This window comes from Vicugna pacos, chromosome 19 (assembly GCF_048564905.1).
Source record: "Vicugna pacos chromosome 19, VicPac4, whole genome shotgun sequence".
In the NCBI taxonomy this organism is placed as follows: domain Eukaryota; kingdom Metazoa; phylum Chordata; class Mammalia; order Artiodactyla; family Camelidae; genus Vicugna; species Vicugna pacos.
Window position 1 is genome coordinate 665,658 of NC_133005.1, and position 17,900 is coordinate 683,557.

Genomic DNA, 17,900 nt, shown 5'->3' on the forward strand with positions numbered 1-17,900 from the left:
TGTGGCCCCTCGTGCGCTGTTCTCTGAGTGGCTGATGTGAGCTAACAGGGCGGTGTCGCAGGTCACCAGTATCCAGCCCAGGCTTCCTGGGTCTGGGGGCTGTGTGCTCATGGTCATCAAGGAATTTACTTCTTCCACTTGGTGGGGTTTCAGCATCAGACCCTGTTACCCGGTGCTTCAGAGGGGAGGGAAAGCAGGGGGTCTGTCAGGTAAGGCCCCTCGGGTCCTGCTGACACAGCAGTGATCTGCTCTGGTCTTGTCTCCTCCACCCTCTGCTCCAGCCCCCAGCTCCACAACACCCCCAGCTCCAGCCCCCAGCTCCAGTCCCAGCTCTGTTTCCTGGAGGCCTTTGCCCGGCTGCCCCTTCCCTTTCTGTGGGCTTGGCCAGCGGGAGGATCCACGCAGATGGGGCAGCCTCACTCTGCCCTTGTTACCAGCTCTTTCTGTTAAATAACAAATACAGTAAAAAACACACAGCGAAAATGGGGAGTGGCTGATCATGTGCCAAGCTGGGTTGAACCTGACCACGTGAGGATTGAGCTGAACTTAGTGTTCTGCCCTCCGGCAGCTTTCTGCCTCTTCTGGTTCTGCTCCAGGTCCCTGGTTTCCAGAGCTGACTGTCACCCTCTCCGCGTGGGCTGAGTTGGGTCACTGCCTCCCAATCCGGTCAGCTTGTTCAGGAGGATACTGCGCTCAGGTTGGCGGACCGAGCCTCGCGATCAGCCCGGGTGTGGAGGCAGGGGCCTCGAGGGCGCGAGAGGTGGGGGCCGGGTTGTCTCAGGCCCCCCGCACTTTCGGCGCTGGCGGAGAACACAGGCCTCCCACCACCCCGGCCCTGCTCCCCAAACCACTGCGGCTCCGCAGAGTTGGGGTCCCCTGTCCCACAAGACCTGCGCTTACCCAGAAGACTGGGCCTCACTGAGGCCAGTGGCCTCTGAGGGCAGGTGTGTCCAGAGCCTAGGGCAGGAGCCCTGCTTTCACTGGACGCAGGACCCTTGGTTTCCGTTGGCAGTATGGCTGCGAGTCTGTGTGGGTGGCAGCCTGCTTTCTGGAAAGAGCCTTCCACGCAGCCGGTGCTGGAGTGGCTGTTCCCCTCCAGGCTGGTGGGCCTGGGCTACAGTTTGCAGAATTCTTCCACCCAAACTGCCCTGTGCTCTGGCCCTCCTCGGCCCTGACTGACCCCCCTTCCTTGTGCCCAGGGAACTGCTGGAGACCACGTGCCGCCTGGCCAACACACTCAAGAGGCATGGAGTCTGCCGAGGGGACCGCGTGGCCATCTACATGCCCGCCTCCCCGCTGAGCGTGGCGGCGATGCTGGCCTGTGCTCGGATCGGAGCCATCCACAGCGTGGTCTTTGCTGGCTTCAGTGCAGTGTCTCTGACGGGCAGGATCAATGACGGTGAGCAGCGGGCTTTGGGATTGCGGGGGAAACCTGGGCCCCCCCCGGCCCTGAGGGGCTTCGAGTGGCACAGACTCTACTCACAGTCACACGTACACACGACAGACACCGCCGGGGACAGACTGGCTGAGTGAGCCCGTGCCATGTGAGCTTCCATCTGAGTGGGTGGGACTTGGCTTTGCGAAGAAGGCCGGAAGGCCCCAGGTGGAGGGGAGGGAGTAGGTTCCGGAGGGGCGGGGGGAGCACAGATGTGCGGGGACCTGGAGGGGGCTGTGTGCTGCGGGGCAGGGGGCGCCGAGGCTGGGCAGGTGCGGGGAGGCCCCCCAGGTCACCCGCGGGAAGGCTTCTGTGCTGAGGAGTGAGGGGCGGACCACCTCCGGGACAGGTGTGCAGACCCGTGCTGGCTCCTCCTGGTGTCGGAGTGCTGAGTGCTGAGCGGTGGCTTCAGATCTTGCAGCCTGACCCCTGCTCCTGGAGATTCTAGAGAGTTCTCTGAGCTGGCTCTCCACAGAGGGGGCCGAGTTCTGGGGGCTTTGGGGAGTTCTTCGTGTCTCACAGGAGACCTGCCTTCGGGCGACCGCCCGAGCTCAGGGCAGAGTTCTCAGCCCCCAGCCGAGCACCCTCTTCAGAGCAGACTGGGGCTTTCTGCTCCCTGTCAGCGTCTCCCCTCTTCTTCAGGGGGTGCTGCCACTCCCTTCCCTCTCACTCCCTCTCCCTCTGTAGCGCCCACCACGTGCCAGGCGTCATTCTAAGCAATGTGCGGAGGCCATTCCTTTAATTTTGACTTAGTCCCTCTGGGGCCTGAGAGAGCCCTGCTCCCCCGCACCCCCGGTCCCTGGGCGTCCTGGGCCCCAGGTTCCCGCCCGAGGGGCGCACTCGGGCAGGGAGGCCGCAGACAGGTGGGCACCGGGTGAGGCCTGTGCCTCGGAGGCCGGAGCTCCAGCCCCAGGATGGGCAGGGCCGCTACTTCTCCAGGGCGTCCTGAGCCTTGTCTCTCATCCCCTAGAGAGGGGTCCCTTTCTATCTGCTGGGCCGCCCCCTTCCTCCCGGACGAGGCGTTTCCCTGGACAGTCGCAGCTCCGGGATGTAGGCCTGGAGGGTTGTGGGCAGGCTCTGTCCACCTGACCTGGTTTCCCCAGGGCGACCGACGGCCAAGGTCTGAGGAGCCCAGAGTGTGTGCAGCCGGGGACTGGCGTGCGGGGCTGAGGACACTGCCCTTGGCGGCCGGGTGGTTGGAGTAGCTCTTCAGCCCAGGCGAAGGCCTGTGCTGGCGGGTTCTCAGGCAGCCCACAGGGCCCTGGGCGGGAAGAGGCTGTGAGTGTGTCTCCAGAAAGCACGTGTCAGACGGGGAGCTGGGGGAGAGGGTGGCTCAGGTGGGGTCTCCCCTGGCAGCGGCCCCGAGGCGAGAGTTCAGGTGCAGGCAGTCCCCGTGGGAGGGGGTCTTGCGGAGACTGTGGGCTGTGGGGAGTGAGGCCGGGCGGGGAATCAGCCAGGCCAGCGTCTGCAGCGGGTGCCCAGGGCTCGGACCTGCGGGAAAGCTCTGGGAGGAGACGGGGCCCCGCGTGAGGACGACCCGGAGGGTGGGAGTCGGGTGAGGGCCGCTGGGGCAGGTGGTTCCCCAGCTGGCCCACCGGGGCTCCGCGTCAGCCCTCGGTGCAGAGCTCGGCGCAGGTCCGAGGGCTGCTGTGGGCGGCAGCACGGCAGCCGGACAAGTGTCCCGTGCTCTTCCTTAGGGGCCAGTTGTCCAGCTGCCCAACTCGGCCCCGAGCCCTCCCGGCAGTCCCTGGCTGGGGCGTGCTGGACGGTGGTCTGGCTGGCCCCTCACCTGGGAGGGCCTGGGGCAGGCTGGAGGGAGTGGAATTCTGAAAGCGTTGAACTTCCAGTGCCTTCTCTCCAGTTGCACCTCCCAGAGCCGGGAGAGGCTGGGACCTGTGCACCGAGCACGAAGGCTGCGGGGCAGGCAGAACCACACTTGCCTCTTTTGCTGGAGGTGGACCTTCTCCGTCCACCCCTGGGCCTGGATGTGTGGCTGTCGGCTGGGGCCCGAGAGCCCGCTGGGGAGGAAGCGTCAGCCACACCCGCGTTTGTTGACAGCCAAGTGCAAGGTGGTCATCACAGTCAACCAGGCGCTGCGGGGCGGGCGCGTGTTGGAGCTGAAGAGGATCGTGGATGAGGCCGTGAAGCACTGCCCGAGCGTCCAGCACGTGATGGTGGCCCACAGGACGGACCGCAAGGTGCACATGGGGGACCTGGACATCCCCCTCGAGCAGGTGGGTTTGGCACACTCGTACAGCGCGAGGGGAGGAGGTAGTTCTTGGGTCCGTGGGGTCTGGGTCTTGTCATTGCGGCTCTTGGTCTGGGTCCCGCAGAGGTGCCCAGGGCTCCCCTGTGGTATCTCATGGGCTTCCCTCTGTGCCCACAACCCTAGAGAAACACTTAATGTGACAGAAATGCTCGGCTCAGTCCTTTGATTTGGAATGGAACCTGGGCAGGCTGGAGAAGGTGAAGTCCGCCCCGGGTCTGCCGCGCCCTGCGGCCCTGGGGCGAGGTGTTCCTGGTGAGGGCGGCGAGGTCACTGCCCCGGACGGGCTGTCTGTCTCTTCTCCTTGCAGGCAATGGCCAAGGAGGAGCCTGTGTGCGCCCCGGAGAGCATGGGCAGCGAGGACATACTCTTCCTGCTGTACACCTCGGGGAGCACCGGGAAGCCCAAGGGACTCGTGCACACGCAGGCGGGCTACCTGCTGTATGCCGCCCTGACGCACCGGGTACGGCCGGCGCCCCGCGGGGCTGCGGGCGGAGGGGAGTGGGTGGGGGGCAGTTCCCGCGAGCGGCTGCTCCTTGTGTGGTCACGAGGCGCCGGCGCAGGGGAGGGGTGGGCGCGGGGTCGGGGAGCGGGGCAGCGCCTCTGTCCTTGCTGTCAGGGCCTGGGCCCCAGCCCTGCGTCTCCCGTGGGGCCTCACGCCTGCTCTGCGGGACGGGGCCCCTTCCACACGGCAGGCGTGGCGCAGGGACCAGCGCATTCCTGTTGCACGTTAAAACGCCGTCTGCCACTTCAGGGCATCTAGGCTCTGCTCACTGGGGCTCCGTTTGGAAAGGAAAACTTAAAAACCGATTCGCTTGTATGAGGAGACAGCCTTAGTGCACGAAGACTGTTGCAGGAGGCCACCCTGTCAGAATCACAAAGCAGACGAGCTAGGTTTCACTCCAGCATATGCAGTTGCGAGTCAGCACTCACTTCAACGCGGGCTGGGGTGGGTGTTTCGTTGACTGTGCACCCTTGGTGGCCTTGGGGAGTAGCTGACACTCCCCAGGTGGGAATGGGTCTTAAGACGCTGCTCCTGGACCAGACCTTCTCTGGCAAAAGGCAGAAGTCAGCCCGTGCTGGTGCCAGCTGCCGGGGGAGCGGACTGGACGGGTGACTGGGAAGCGCAGGCCCAGCCAAGCAGGGCTTGGACATGGAGCATCCATGGTCCCGGCAAAGTCACCGGCCTGGGTGGGGTCACTTTGCAGGGGTGGGAGGTGCTGGTCGGTCAGCCAGGCTCGGCGTCGATGAGGATGTGCCGGGAGGCAGAGGCGGCCGGCTCGCACACTGGGCGCCCCGCGTCACTGCTGCAGTGCCAGTGCTGTCGTCCCTGGAAGGCGCCTGTTCCCCCTCGGGTCGCGGCTCCACAAGGCCCTGGCCGATTCGAGACACCGCTGTGCTGTGGGAAATTCTTGGAGAACCTCAGCGTTCATCTGTGGCAGCCGGAGACTGGCCACTTACCCAAAGATTGGAAAATGTCTTGCAAAATGGAACACAGACATGGAAAGCCCCCCAGTCCAACGTGCGGCTTCGTGAATTATTGTTAGGCTCCAGGACCAGGGCTGGCGATCTCAGCAGACAGCTGGGCTTCGTGCCGGGGCTGCCGCAGGGTGCCTGCCGGGCCTGGCTCCTGGTGCTGGCGTCCGCGCTAGCTGGGCTGTGCACCGGGACTCCGTCTTCCCTGCTGGGACTGCTGTGCCCTGTCTTGCTCTTGGTGGCTGTGGGAGTGGCTGCGCCCTGGAGCTCCAGAACATCCTGTGACGCGAGGGAAGGGGCTGACAGGCCCTGACTGCCCTCCTCCCGTTCCTGCAGCTGGTGTTTGACTACCGTCCAGGCGACATCTTCGGCTGTGTGGCCGACATCGGCTGGATCACAGGACACAGCTACGTGGTGTACGGGCCCCTCTGCAATGGAGCCACCAGCGTCCTTTTTGAGAGCACTCCAGTGTACCCTGACCCCGGTGAGGACGCAGGAGGGAGGAGGGGGGATCACCTCTTTGGCGTGAGTCCCCACTGTGTCCCGAGGGTCAGCACGTGGGTCAGCGCGCAGGGCCAGGGTGTGTGGGGAGCAGCTGCGCTGCGTGGGGCACCCTCCCGCCCGCAGTGGGTGTGGAGTCGGTCTTGTGACACGGTGCCCCGTCCCCGTGGGCCGGCCCTGGCTGGGAGCTGCGCTGCGGACTCTCAGGCTGACCGGGCACCCCGGCGTCCTCAGGTCGGTACTGGGAGACGGTGCAGAGGCTGAAGATCACTCAGTTCTACGGCGCCCCCACGGCCGTCCGGCTGCTGCTCAAGTACGGGGACTCCTGGGTGAAGAAGTACGACCGCTCCTCCCTGCGGACCCTGGGCTCAGGTGAGCGGCGGGCCAGGAGGGCTGTGCACGCCCTGAGAGCCAGTGGGGGCTTCAGGACGGCCTCGTCACAGAAGGTCGCTCGACACCGGGCTGTGGCCACGAGGAAGCTGGTGTCCTGCCTGGAGGCTCCTCCCTGGAGCCCGCAGCCTCTAAGTGTTGGGCTCAGCACTGGGACATGCTCGTATTCCATCTTTCTTAGGAAATCTCACCAGCGCGGGGAGGTCAGGCTGAGCCTGTTCCCCGGGGCTGCTGGGGACTTCACCGGCCAGGCCGCCCCTGCTGTTCCCCGCACTGTCTTATCGTCATCCTGCCCTCAGTGCTGCTTGCGCTGTAGGGGTTTCCAGGGAGGGAGGGAGTTGTGAGATGGAAGGTTCTCCCCCCTGCAATCCTGATGGGTGCCGCCAAGTCACATGGAAGCAGACAGGAAAGGTGAGAAGGGCCACCTTGAGTTGAGCTGGTCCCAGAAGGTGGAAGGCGCCAGGCCTGGGCTCCCCCAGGGGATTTGTTGCTCAAGAACCAGGACTGAGATGACAAGGGGGACTCTCTGAGCCCCGTGGGAGAAGGTGGGGAGGAGCGCCTCCCCCTCACTAGGGGCAGGGCCTGTGGTCCTCACCCTGTGAGGGCCATGACCACCAGAGCCACTTTCTTGGACCAGGCAGTACTCAGTGTGCACCGGGGACCCCCCTCACCAGGGACCCCTTCACCAGGGACACCCCTTCACCAGGGACACCCCCTCACCAGGGGCCCCCCTCACCAGGGACACCCCTTCACCAGGGACACCCCTCAACAGGGACACCCCTCACCAGGGACCCCCTCTCACCAGGGACCCTCCTTCACCAGTGACCCCCTTCACCAGGGACCCCCCTCACCAGGGACCCCCCTTCACCAGGGACCCCTTCACCAGGGACCCCCTTCACCAGGGACACCCTCTCACCAGGGACCCTCCTTCACCAGGGATCCTCCTTCACCAGGGACCCCCCTTCACCAGGGACACCCCCTCACCAGGGACACCCCTCACCAGGGACCCCCTCTCACCAGGGACCCTCCTTCACCAGGGACCCCCTTCACCAGGGACCCCCCTCACCAGGGACCCCCCTTTACCAGGGACCCCCCTCACCAGGGACCCTCCTTCACCAGGGACCCCCTTCACCAGGGACCCCCCTTCACCAGGGACACCCCTCACCAGGGACCCCCCTTTACCAGGGACCCCCCTCACCAGGGACCCCCCTTTACCAGGGACCCCCCTCACCAGGGACCCCCCTTTACCAGGGACCCCCTCTCACCAGGGACCCTCCTTCACCAGGGACCCCCCTCACCAGGGACCCCCCTTTACCAGGGACCCCCCTCACCAGGGACCCTCCTTCACCAGTGACCCCCTTCACCAGGGACCCCCCTCACCAGGGACCCCCCTTCACCAGGGACCCCTTCACCAGGGACCCTCCTTCACCAGGGACCCCCTTCACCAGGGACCCCCTCTCACCAGGGACCCTCCTTCACCAGGGATCCTCCTTCACCAGGGACCCCCTTCACCAGGGACCCCCCTCACCAGGGACCCCCCTTTACCAGGGACCCCCTCTCACCAGGGACCCTCCTTCACCAGGGATCCTCCTTCACCAGGGACCCCCCTTCACCAGGGACACCCCCTCATCAGGGACACCCCTCACCAGGGACCCCCTCTCACCAGGGACCCTCCTTCATCAGGGACCCCCTTCACCAGGGACCCCCCTCACCAGGGACCCCCCTTTACCAGGGACCCCCCTCACCAGGGACCCCCCTTCACCAGGGACACCCCCTCACCAGGGACACCCCTCACCAGGGACCCCCTCTCACCAGGGACCCTCCTTCACCAGGGACCCCCTTCACCAGGGACCCCCCTCACCAGGGACCCCCCTTTACCAGGGACCCCCCTCACCAGGGACCCTCCTTCACCAGTGACCCCCTTCACCAGGGACCCCCCTCACCAGGGACCCCCCTTCACCAGGGACCCCTTCACCAGGGACCCTCCTTCACCAGGGACCCCCTTCACCAGGGACCCCCCTCACCAGGGACCCCCCTTTACCAGGGACCCCCTCTCACCAGGGACCCTCCTTCACCAGGGATCCTCCTTCACCAGGGACCCCCCTTCACCAGGGACACCCCCTCACCAGGGACACCCCTCACCAGGGACCCCCTCTCACCAGGGACCCTCCTTCACCAGGGACCCCCTTCACCAGGGACCCCCCTCACCAGGGACCCCCCTTTACCAGGGACCCCCCTCACCAGGGACCCCCCTTCACCAGGGACCCCCTCTCACCAGGGACCCTCCTTCACCAGGGACCCCCCTCACCAGGGACCCCCTCACCAGGGAACCCCCTCACCAGGTACACCCCCACCAGGGACCCTCCTTCACCAGGGATCCTCCTTCACCAGGGACCCCCCTTCACCAGGGACCCCCCTTCACCAGGGACCCTCCTTCACCAGGGACCCCCTTCACCAGGGACCCCCCTCACCAGGGACCCCCCTTCACCAGGGACCCCCCTCACCAGGGACCCCCCTTCACCAGGGACCCCCCTCACCAGGGACACCCGCTCACCAGGGACCCTCCTTCACCAGGGACCCCCTTCACCAGGGACCCCCCTCACCAGGGACCCCCCTTCACCAGGGACCCCCCTCACCAGGGACCCCCCTTCACCAGGGACCCCCCTCACCAGGGACACCCCCTCACCAGGGACCCTCCTTCACCAGGGACCCCCTTCACCAGGGACCCCCCTCACCAGGGACCCCCCTTCACCAGGGACCCCCCTCACCAGGGACCCCCCTTCACCAGGGACCCCCCTCACCAGGGACACCCCCTCACCAGGGACCCCCTCTCACCAGGGACCCTCCTTCACCAGGGACCCCCTTCACCAGGGACCCCCCTCACCAGGGACCCCCCTTCACCAGGGACCCCCCTCACCAGGGACCCCCCTTCACCAGGGACCCCCCTCACCAGGGACCCCCCTTCACCAGGGACACCCCCTCACCAGGGACCCCCTCTCACCAGGGACCCTCCTTCACCAGGGACCCCCTTCACCAGGGACCCCCCTCACCAGGGACCCCCCTTCACCAGGGACCCCCCTCACCAGGGACACCCCCTCACCAGGGACCCTCCTTCACCAGGGACCCCCCTTCACCAGGGACCCCCCTCACCAGGGACCCCCCTTCACCAGGGACCCCCCTCACCAGGGACACCCCCTCACCAGAGACCCCCCCTTCACCAGGGAGCCCTCACAGGCTCACCGGGCTCAGTGTATTTTGCTGGTCTGGGAGGCATTCCTGCTGCGTAAGTAGCGCCACCAGCAGAGCCCTGGGGGGGTGTTTCGTGAGACCAGGGTATTGTCAACGAAAACAGTCAGTAACCAGCCTGTAATCAGAACAGAAGAGAGTTTTATTCGAGCCGCACTGAGGACTGTAGCTCCGAGGAGCTGCTCTGGAGAAGCCTGGTTTTCAGCAGTTTCACGTCTTATCAGAACACAGCACATCAAACAAGTCAGGGTGGCCTCCTTCACGGTTTCCAAAACGACGTGAGCCCGCACACGGCGCGTCCGCGTGGCCAGGCGCCGGGGAAGGGAGTCTGCTCACGGCGGAGCCCAAGGAGGGAAGCTCTGCATCCCAGGGAGGGCGGCGGTCACCTGTATCTTCAAACAGACGTGCTTTACTTCTGGCCGCCGCGCTCCTCCCTTCAATGATGAAAGCAGGTGCGGGACGAGGGTTTGACGGGCCACAAACAGGCTGTTGCCGTCAGCGTGAGTCCCTGGTAAACGGTGTGTGAGCCAGTGACTTCCAGTGAGGCCCAGTGAGCTGGGTGGGCACTGGGGCCGCTCCCTGCCTCGCGGGGCTGGGCCCCCGGCCGCTTCGGCTCAGGCCGACCCCAGCGCTGCCCAGCCCACACAGCTCAGCGGGCTCTGGGCGGCCCCTTTGCGCAGCCTCTCTCGTCAGCAGAATCCAGCTCTCTCAAGACTCTTACCCAAGGTTTTGTTTCTTGAAAAAATTTTAAACTTCAATTTCACAAGTGCACAGATGCCTTCTTGTTGGGAAAAGACAGAATCAGAAGGTGGCCGGGAAAGCCGAGCTCTACCGTGGGGGCAGACACAGCTCCGCCTGTGGTCACACTGTGCTGCCCCTCTGTGACGCTGACCTAACAGACGACGTGCAGTTTCCCACCGGCTCTGACTGCGTCCTGGAGGGGTGCTAGGGAGTGTGTGGCCCACGTGGCCACGTCCCTGGGCGTTCAGGCCCTTGTCTGTTTCCCAGCTCGTCAGCCGGTGCTGCGTGTGTGTGTGTGTGTGTGTGAGTGCAGGACGACCATGACCCCGGATGGAGCCGTGGACCTTCTTGGTCTCAGGCTCCCTGTGCCCCAGCCGTGCCCCTCTGCGGCCCCTGTGACCTGCTCAGCTCAGACTGAGTTCCTGGTTCTTGAACTTCGTGGACTGAGGCTTGTGTGCTGCCTTCGCTTGGGCAGTGGCCCTGCCACACAGCGTGGCTGCCCTTTTCCCTGGTGTGGGCTTCCACTGCACAAATGTGCCCTGATACACTTCTCATCTGCTCTCCACGACGTTTGTTAGCTTTTGCCCACGGGGACATCGTCATCCATGTCTGCCTGTGGTGGGTGTGTGCCGTTTCCAGTAACAGACAAACCTGCTTAGTGCTAGTGGACTCTGCCACCAGCCCTTGTCCAGAGCCCTTGTGTCAGCTGCGTGCACTTGTAAACCTGGAGAGAAACAGCACCGCCCCCCGAATCGGCCCCGACAGCGACTCCACTGGTGCCTGCTCCACATTCTTGATCTCGACCCTCTGTTGGGGAAAGTATCTCGTTGTAATTCGTGTTCTTTGATGGCTGTAAATGTGATAATCTCACTGCCCTTTCAAGTCTCCTTTTGTGTATTTTAGGGTAATTACAGAGCTGTCTTCCTTGTACAATCTGTCCCTTTTGGTTTCAGCTTTGTTGAGATCTCTGAATGTCTTCTCTCTCGTATGTGGTTTCAGTGGGAGAGCCAATCAACCAGGAGGCCTGGGAGTGGCTGTACGACGTGGTGGGGGACAGACGGTGCACGGTGGTGGACACCTGGTGGCAGACAGGTGAGCGCATCCCCGGGGAGGAGGGGTGGGATGGGGGAGGCGGCGTGGGCACCAAGGCTCCTGGGACGGAAGGCTTGTCCTGGACGGAGGGGCCAGTGCCGGGGCTGGGTTTCTCCTCAGACAAAGGTCCTTTGTCCCTGGGGGCTGTTTCCTTGCCCAACACGGGCAGTCGCCCCTCCTCCAGAGGGCCAGGTTGGTGTAAACGTGTCACTGGTCCCTGGCCCAGCAGCCTTTCCCGCGTCCTCCCCACAGAGACAGGTGGCATCTGCATCTCCCCGCGGCCCTCGGAGGAGGGGGCAGAGATCATACCCGCCATGGCCATGAGGCCCTTCTTTGGCATCGTCCCTGTCCTCATGGATGAGCAGGTGAGTCCCCTCCTCGTGCCCTGCCCAGCCCACTGCACCTTCCCAGCCTCCGCTGCCCCTTCTCTGGTTGGAGGAGAAGGCCCCGGGCAGCTCCTTCCTGGGCCCTTGTCCTTTGCCTGAGTCAAGCTGGCAGTTAGGAGATGATGACAGGGTCGTTTCGTCCTGTGTCCCCCGGGTCTGTAGGGAAATGTCGTGGAGGGCGGGGACGTCTCTGGGGCTCTGTGCCTCTCCCAAGCCTGGCCGGGCATGGCCAGGACCATCTTCGGAGACCACCAGAGATTCCTGGACGCCTACTTCAAGGCTTATCCAGGTGAGCCTTTCCCGCCACCACTGGACTCGGGCTCAGAGGTCTGAGCGCAGTGGGTGAACCCGCCCTACTTCCCTTAGCTCTGAGAGGGCCCTTGGGAGGGGGCAAGCCGTTGGCTCCCAGGAGAGGGGTGGGAGCCACCCTGGGGACAAGCCACGGCTCCAGTCCCTGCCCGCTGCTCGTGCGGTCGGGCTGGAGTGTGTGCCCACGTGTCCCTGTGGGAACTGACGACGTTCAGCGCACACTTGTCAGGGAGGCTTGTGCCCCTCGCGTCACCTGCTCCCACAGCCGGCCGCCTCTGGCTGTTGGGCCTCTCTGCCCTTTACCGGCACCAGCCCTGTGGCATCTGAGAAGGGTCTCTGTGGGGTCACGAGGAGGCCAGCGGGGCAGGAGCGCGTCCTTCCGTGGGGCACTGGGAGCCCCGCGGGCCTGGGTCGGAGCTGGCGCCGAGACCCCCGCTATGCTGCAGGCTACTACTTCACCGGGGACGGCGCCTACCGGACCCCGGAAGGCTACTACCAGATCACAGGGCGGATGGACGACGTGATCAATATCAGTGGCCACCGGGTGGGGACGGCCGAGATCGAGGACGCTCTGGTGAGTGTGGCTCCCCGGGCTGGCTGCTGGGCGCTGAGGTGTGGGGTGGTCATTGAGTGCCCAGTTGGGGTTTCACCTCTGTTGTCTCGTCCTCCCGTGCACAGGCTGACCACCCTGCGGTGCCGGAGACGGCCGTCATCGGCTACCCCCATGACATCAAGGGAGAAGGTGGGTGTCCCCCATGAGAGGACCCCCCGGTCCTGGGCTCACGCCCACCAGGGGTCCTCCGCGAGGCACAGACTTGTAGGTCTGGCTGGGTTCCCGTCTGTCTGAGTGGAGAATTCGGGTGGGTGGCTGAAGAGCAGGCGTTGCATGTCAGAAGGAAATCAGGGCTCTGAGAGGCCCCAGCTCCACTGTCCTTTAAGGACGCTCACCCACACACAGCTGTCACGTCGGCCCAGCTGAGCTCGGGGAGCCTCCTCCCTGTCCATGGGCTCTGGCGGCCCTATCAGGGATGGCCTGTATGAGGTGCCCTGCTCTGTCACGCGTCCCCTCGCCCGCGCTCCATCACAGCGCCTGGGCCAGCTCTGCAGCCGCCGCGTTGGCAGAGGGCGGGTGTCCTGGAGCGGCTCCGTGGCCGCCCCGTGGTTCCTACTGCGCAGTGATGGGCAGGGGGCCCAGAGTAAGGGGTCCTCACTGGGGACACACTTTGGGTTTATTCATGGTCTAGCGCATCCTACACCTTTGCTCTCCTTCCAGCCGCGTTTGCCTTCATCGTGCTGAAAGAGGACGCGGGTGACGCAGACACGGTGATGAATGAGCTCCGGTCCGCGGTGGCCACCAAGATTGCCAAGTACGCGGTGCCCGATCAGATTCTGGTGAGTGGACTTGCCTCGGGGCCATAGCACTGCTGCTTTTAAGCCTCCCCCTTGCTTCCCAGAGCCGATGGCCCCTCCTGTCCGCCCCAGAACTCCCAGGAGGTAGGTGAGGATGGTGGGCCCTGCATCCTCAGGGGATGGAGACATGGCCACCTGTGTGGGGAGAGCTGAGCATATGAGGCTGGTTTCGGGAGCAGGCTGGTCACTGCAGAGAAGTGGGCATCACAAACAGGCCTGGGACAGGGCTAGAGTTCCCCAGCGCCCACCGCTTTCTGAGCGGGATTTGGTTGCTGTGAGAGAGACACCACCAGCCCTGACGGGTGCCTGTGTTGGGGCTGGTTCTGGGGAGGAGCTGGACCGTTTTCAGTCCCACTGGCTTTTCACTCTTTCCTTTAACACCGACCCACTACCTTCCTCGGCTGGGAGCCTGGCCTGAGGCAGGAGGGCCCAGCCTCACTTGGTGCCACACGAGGTCAAACTGTCGGTCTGGTGACCAGTTTCCCCTGAACCCCCTAGAGGTGAACTGGACTCATTCACAGTTAGGGGCCCAAACTCGGTTTTTAACGTACTGCCTTGATGTTGGGCGGCTGTGGTTGTTAGAAAATGTTAAACGCTGAATTTCAAACACGAAGCAGGACAACATTCTCCTCTCAAGCAGCTCTTGCTTCTCGTTAGAAAAAAGCCGCTTCGGCCTCAGCTGGGGGAGGAGACAAGGGGCCACAGTGTGGCCTGGCTTTGCTGCACCTGCGAGCCCTCCCTCGCGAGGGGGGCAGAGAAGCAGGTGTCGGCGGTGAGGTCAGCTCCGGCCCGGGGGGCCTCCCGGGTGGAGGGCGTCAGTGACACCCCTGACCGTGCCTGGTCCCGCCCTCTGGGCTGATGTCAGCTTTAGGTCCGGGGGAGGGGACAGAAGCAGAGGCCTCGGCCCCGCTGTCCTCCGCGGTGGGCTGCACACCACCAGGTCCCAGGGCCGGGTGTGCTCCCAGCAGAGGCCGCCTCAGCTCCAGGCGCAGCGATGCCGGGGGGGAGTCCGGGCGCTGCCCGGCACTCACACTGCACCTTCCCTGCCAGGTAGTGAAACGTCTTCCAAAGACGCGGTCTGGGAAAGTCATGCGGAGGCTCCTGAGGAAGATCATCACGGACAAGGCCCAGGACCTGGGGGACACCACCACGCTGGAGGACCCCAGCGTCGTCACAGAGATCCTGAGTGCCTACCACAAGTACAAAGACAAGCAGGCGGCCGGCCCGTGACGGGCTTTGCCGAGACCCGGCGCCAACCTGTGCTCCAGACACAGCTCCAAGCTGGGAGATTCCTGGCCATCCCATGTGTGTCCCCCCAGCACAGAGCCCACACCGCCCTTAATGTGAAGTCCCAACGTCCCCGCCTTCCCTCCCCTGGAGAGTCCTTGGCGAGGCCCCCTCAGCAGTGGGGAGCTTCTTTCCACTTGCCCCGACCTGGGTTTCCTGGGGGGAAGCTGCTGTCACCTCGTCCCCATGTCCTCTCCAGACAGCGTGGGAAGGCGGGGCACCTGGTGCAAGTGCCTGCTCAGATGACTGGGAACGAGAAGCAGTCATTTCCCCCCAGGTGTTTCTAGGAACGAAAGGGAGAAATCTTACTATTCTTTTACATTTTAGAGGAATGGTGCAGACACACGTGCAGTGTGTGGTTCACTTGTACACTCTAACAGTTACGAAAAGCTACTTTTTCGCCTCTGCTCGTGGGGAAACGTGCACTTTTAGGTACTGTTTGGCATATTTGAAATATGAATTGCAAATGTTTGTACCTCTGAACACAGCTGTCTTGAGACCTTTCAAGCCTGCAGCGGTCATTTCTGGTGTGTTTCTACTTCCTGGGTTTAAGTGCAATGACGCCTAACTCCTGAGAGCAGCTGTGGGGAAGGGCGCGCTGTGCAGGTCGGAAGCGGGTCTGGTCACGAGTGGTTTCTGGGAGCTGTGGTCTGGACGGCCCCCTCACCCCCAACCTTGCCCACTCTCCACCTGCAGGGCTGTTCAGGGAAGCCAGACTCACTGGTCAGGCCGGAACTGGGTCCCCACAAACCGCCCTTCCTTCCTGTTCTGAGTCAGGTCTCTCCCTGTCAAAGGTGCCTTAGGTCCCTGCAACTGAGCAGGTCGATGCTGACCGTTAGGTTGCAAAATGCCTGATTAGCCAGGCACAGGCGGGCTGATGCTTGGAGTGCGGGGCAGGTGGCCTGCGGAGCTGGGTCCTGCAGGACAGGGAGGGCTGCCCGAATCTGTGCCCATAGCGGGCGAGGCCCTGTGCTGAGCCCCTGCCATACGTAGCTGTGCTGGCTTCTCAGGTGACCAGACCAGGCCAGGCGGCCTTGGCTGTGGTGCACAGATTGGCAGTGCTGACAACAGAGAACCACACACCTGTACCTGCCGAGTTTTGCTGGACTTGGCAGATTGTGGTTAGAAGTGACTTAGCCCTAACCTGGAACAGTGGCCAGGGCCTCAAAATGACCTGCAATGCAGTTCAACTAAAGCTTTATTTTGTTTATTGTTTTCTTTTGGGGGGTTTAAAAAAATCAAATAATGCTATTCTTCATTGTTGAATATAATTCTTAAGATTCTCAAAAGAGAACACGTAAAAACACTCACCTCACGGGGGAAACACACAGCAAGCAGCCATTATGTGGTGGACCTCACTGTCTCTAGGTCCCTGTGCTGGCCAACCACTAGTCACACGTGGCTAGTTACATGTCAGTAAAAAGCCAGAACAAGTAAACAAAATGTTAGTTCCTTGGTGGCTGCAGCCACAGTGAAGTGCTCAGGTGCCACGTGGCCAGAGCTCCCAGGAGATCCCGTGTGACGGGGGCCCTGGTGGTAGGTGCTGGGCTAGAACTCAGAGGACCAGGAAGCAAAACCACATGCAGCCGCCCGGTCCACGCCACAGGGAGCAGCTCAGCCTCCTGTGACCTGCCCCTGCCAGGCCATCCTTACTCCAGATGGGGTGGACACAGTGTCTGTATCCTTCCCTGGATGAGATGCAGGCTTCAGAGCAGAACACACCGAGTTGGTGCCCTGAGAGGTGGGACGAGAAGTCTCCAGAGAAGGAGCCTGAGTCTGTCCTGAGTCCCCTGGGGAGCGGGGAGGGAGGCTGGGGGAGGATTCTGCATGTAGGGAAAGGGGGCTCACTGCAGAAAGAACTGGTCTTCCCCCTCTGCACGCCCTGGCAAGTCAGGGCCCAACAGCCCTCTTCTGAACGATCTGGTCTGGGCAGGACAGCATGAGAGGGTTACAGACTGACTTTTCCAAGGAGGATGCCTGGGCCCCCTCCTGGTGAAGCTCCCTACTTTGTCAGCGCCCCACCCCCAGCTGCTGGGGGCCTGTCAAGGCCATTCCCAGCATCACAGGCTCTGGCCCAGCCGTGCTATCTGATCACGGAGTCCAACCACTAGGACGGTCCTCCTGGCAAGGGTAACTTATGAGCAAATGCCAGGGAAAGCAGCACCCCTGGAACTGGGCCTCAGCCCCCATCTCCAGATGTGGGGAGAGGGTTCAGCTCGCCTAACCCGGGACCTAACTTGGTCCCTGGCTGTCCCCTCCCTGACTCCTCCAGTGACTCTCCTGGTTACAAGGTCTGACCCATCCCCGCCAAGACCACCTACAGCTAACTCCAGCAGCAGGCCTCCGAGGACCCTTCTGTAACTCCCGTTTGGGGGAGAGTCACGGGTTCTCTGGCACATCCCTTTGCCGCAGCAAGTTCAATTAACTTTTTATTATTTTCCTGGCTGTTTTCGGGTGACATGGAATACAAATAATTAGTGCAACAGGCTGTCCTCTAACTGGGACACAATGAAAGTGCCTTAAGGCAAGAAGATGTCCTGCTTTATAAATTCGGGGAAGGATTTTCAGCAAATGAAGTGGGTCCCGACCGATAAAAAACTGGTTTGGCCAAGTGGAGGTGAAGGGAAGCATTTCACAGAAAGAAGGAATCGTAGGGACAAAGGCAGGGAGGCCTAGAATTAGAAATACAGGGCTCCAGGCCGGAGCGACGACCCAGACAGGCGGGCGCGCAGAGCGTGCACTGCCCTGAGGCCGGCCCTGACGGAGCTGTGCTGGCTGCATTCCCCCGGTGCCAGGCCGGGACGTGACCCGGGGCCCTGCAGACCTGGATGTACACGGGCGCCCTCCAGCACCAGCAAGGCCACGGCCTTCACGAGCAGTGCGGAAATCGATTCTCAGCGCTCCGCCCCCAGCAGCCTCTCCTGGGGACGCTGCACGTAACAGACCCTGCGTCCCTCTGCCTGGAAGGCCGCCTCCCCGCTTCTGCCCCAAGCCCCGTGCACGTCCGGCTCCGTCCCCGGCCAGACGCCCGAGGCGGCCGCGAGTCCCCGTCTGCGCGCGCAAGTCCCGCAGGGGTCTCGGCGGCCGGGCAGAGCGCCCCCTCCGGGAGGGCTCCGGTCCCGCTCTCGGCGCCCGGCCTCACCGGATAACCTCGCCGAACGCCGCAGGGACAGTCACGAAAGGCGCAGCACCAGCGGCCGCCCTCTTCTGCCCGCGTCGGCTCGGAACCGGCCGCGGGACGCTGGGCGGGGACCGCGCGAGCTCGGACTCGTCGGGAAACACCCGGCAGCCACGCCCACCCAGCGTCCGGAAGGGGCGGGGCTCGCGGCTCGTCCGCCCGCGGCCGAGGAGGGAGGCGGGG

The 17,900-nt window shown here is 63.7% G+C and overlaps 1 protein-coding gene across 4 annotated transcripts in view; it reads left to right on the plus strand.

Moving 5' to 3' along the window:
- Positions 1-15,046, plus strand: part of ACSS1 (acyl-CoA synthetase short chain family member 1) — a 34,005-nt gene extending 18,959 nt beyond the window's left edge. For 3 of the 4 annotated variants that reach the window (XM_072943624.1, XM_072943626.1, XM_072943623.1), the window contains exons 3-14: positions 1,200-1,399; positions 3,494-3,669; positions 4,012-4,164; positions 5,514-5,661; positions 5,913-6,050; positions 11,055-11,147; positions 11,400-11,512; positions 11,696-11,822; positions 12,289-12,416; positions 12,521-12,584; positions 13,116-13,234; positions 14,303-15,046. In XM_072943624.1, the coding sequence (XP_072799725.1) occupies positions 1,282-1,399; positions 3,494-3,669; positions 4,012-4,164; positions 5,514-5,661; positions 5,913-6,050; positions 11,055-11,147; positions 11,400-11,512; positions 11,696-11,822; positions 12,289-12,416; positions 12,521-12,584; positions 13,116-13,234; positions 14,303-14,482 (1,557 nt within the window). In that variant the 5' untranslated portion in view covers positions 1,200-1,281 and the 3' untranslated portion in view covers positions 14,483-15,046. Of the gene's footprint in view, positions 1-678; positions 698-1,199; positions 1,400-3,493; positions 3,670-4,011; positions 4,165-5,513; positions 5,662-5,912; positions 6,051-11,054; positions 11,148-11,399; positions 11,513-11,695; positions 11,823-12,288; positions 12,417-12,520; positions 12,585-13,115; positions 13,235-14,302 lie in introns of those variants that run through there. The other variant, XM_072943625.1, reaches the window with a different exon arrangement.
- Positions 15,047-17,900: the final 2,854 nt, after the last annotated feature.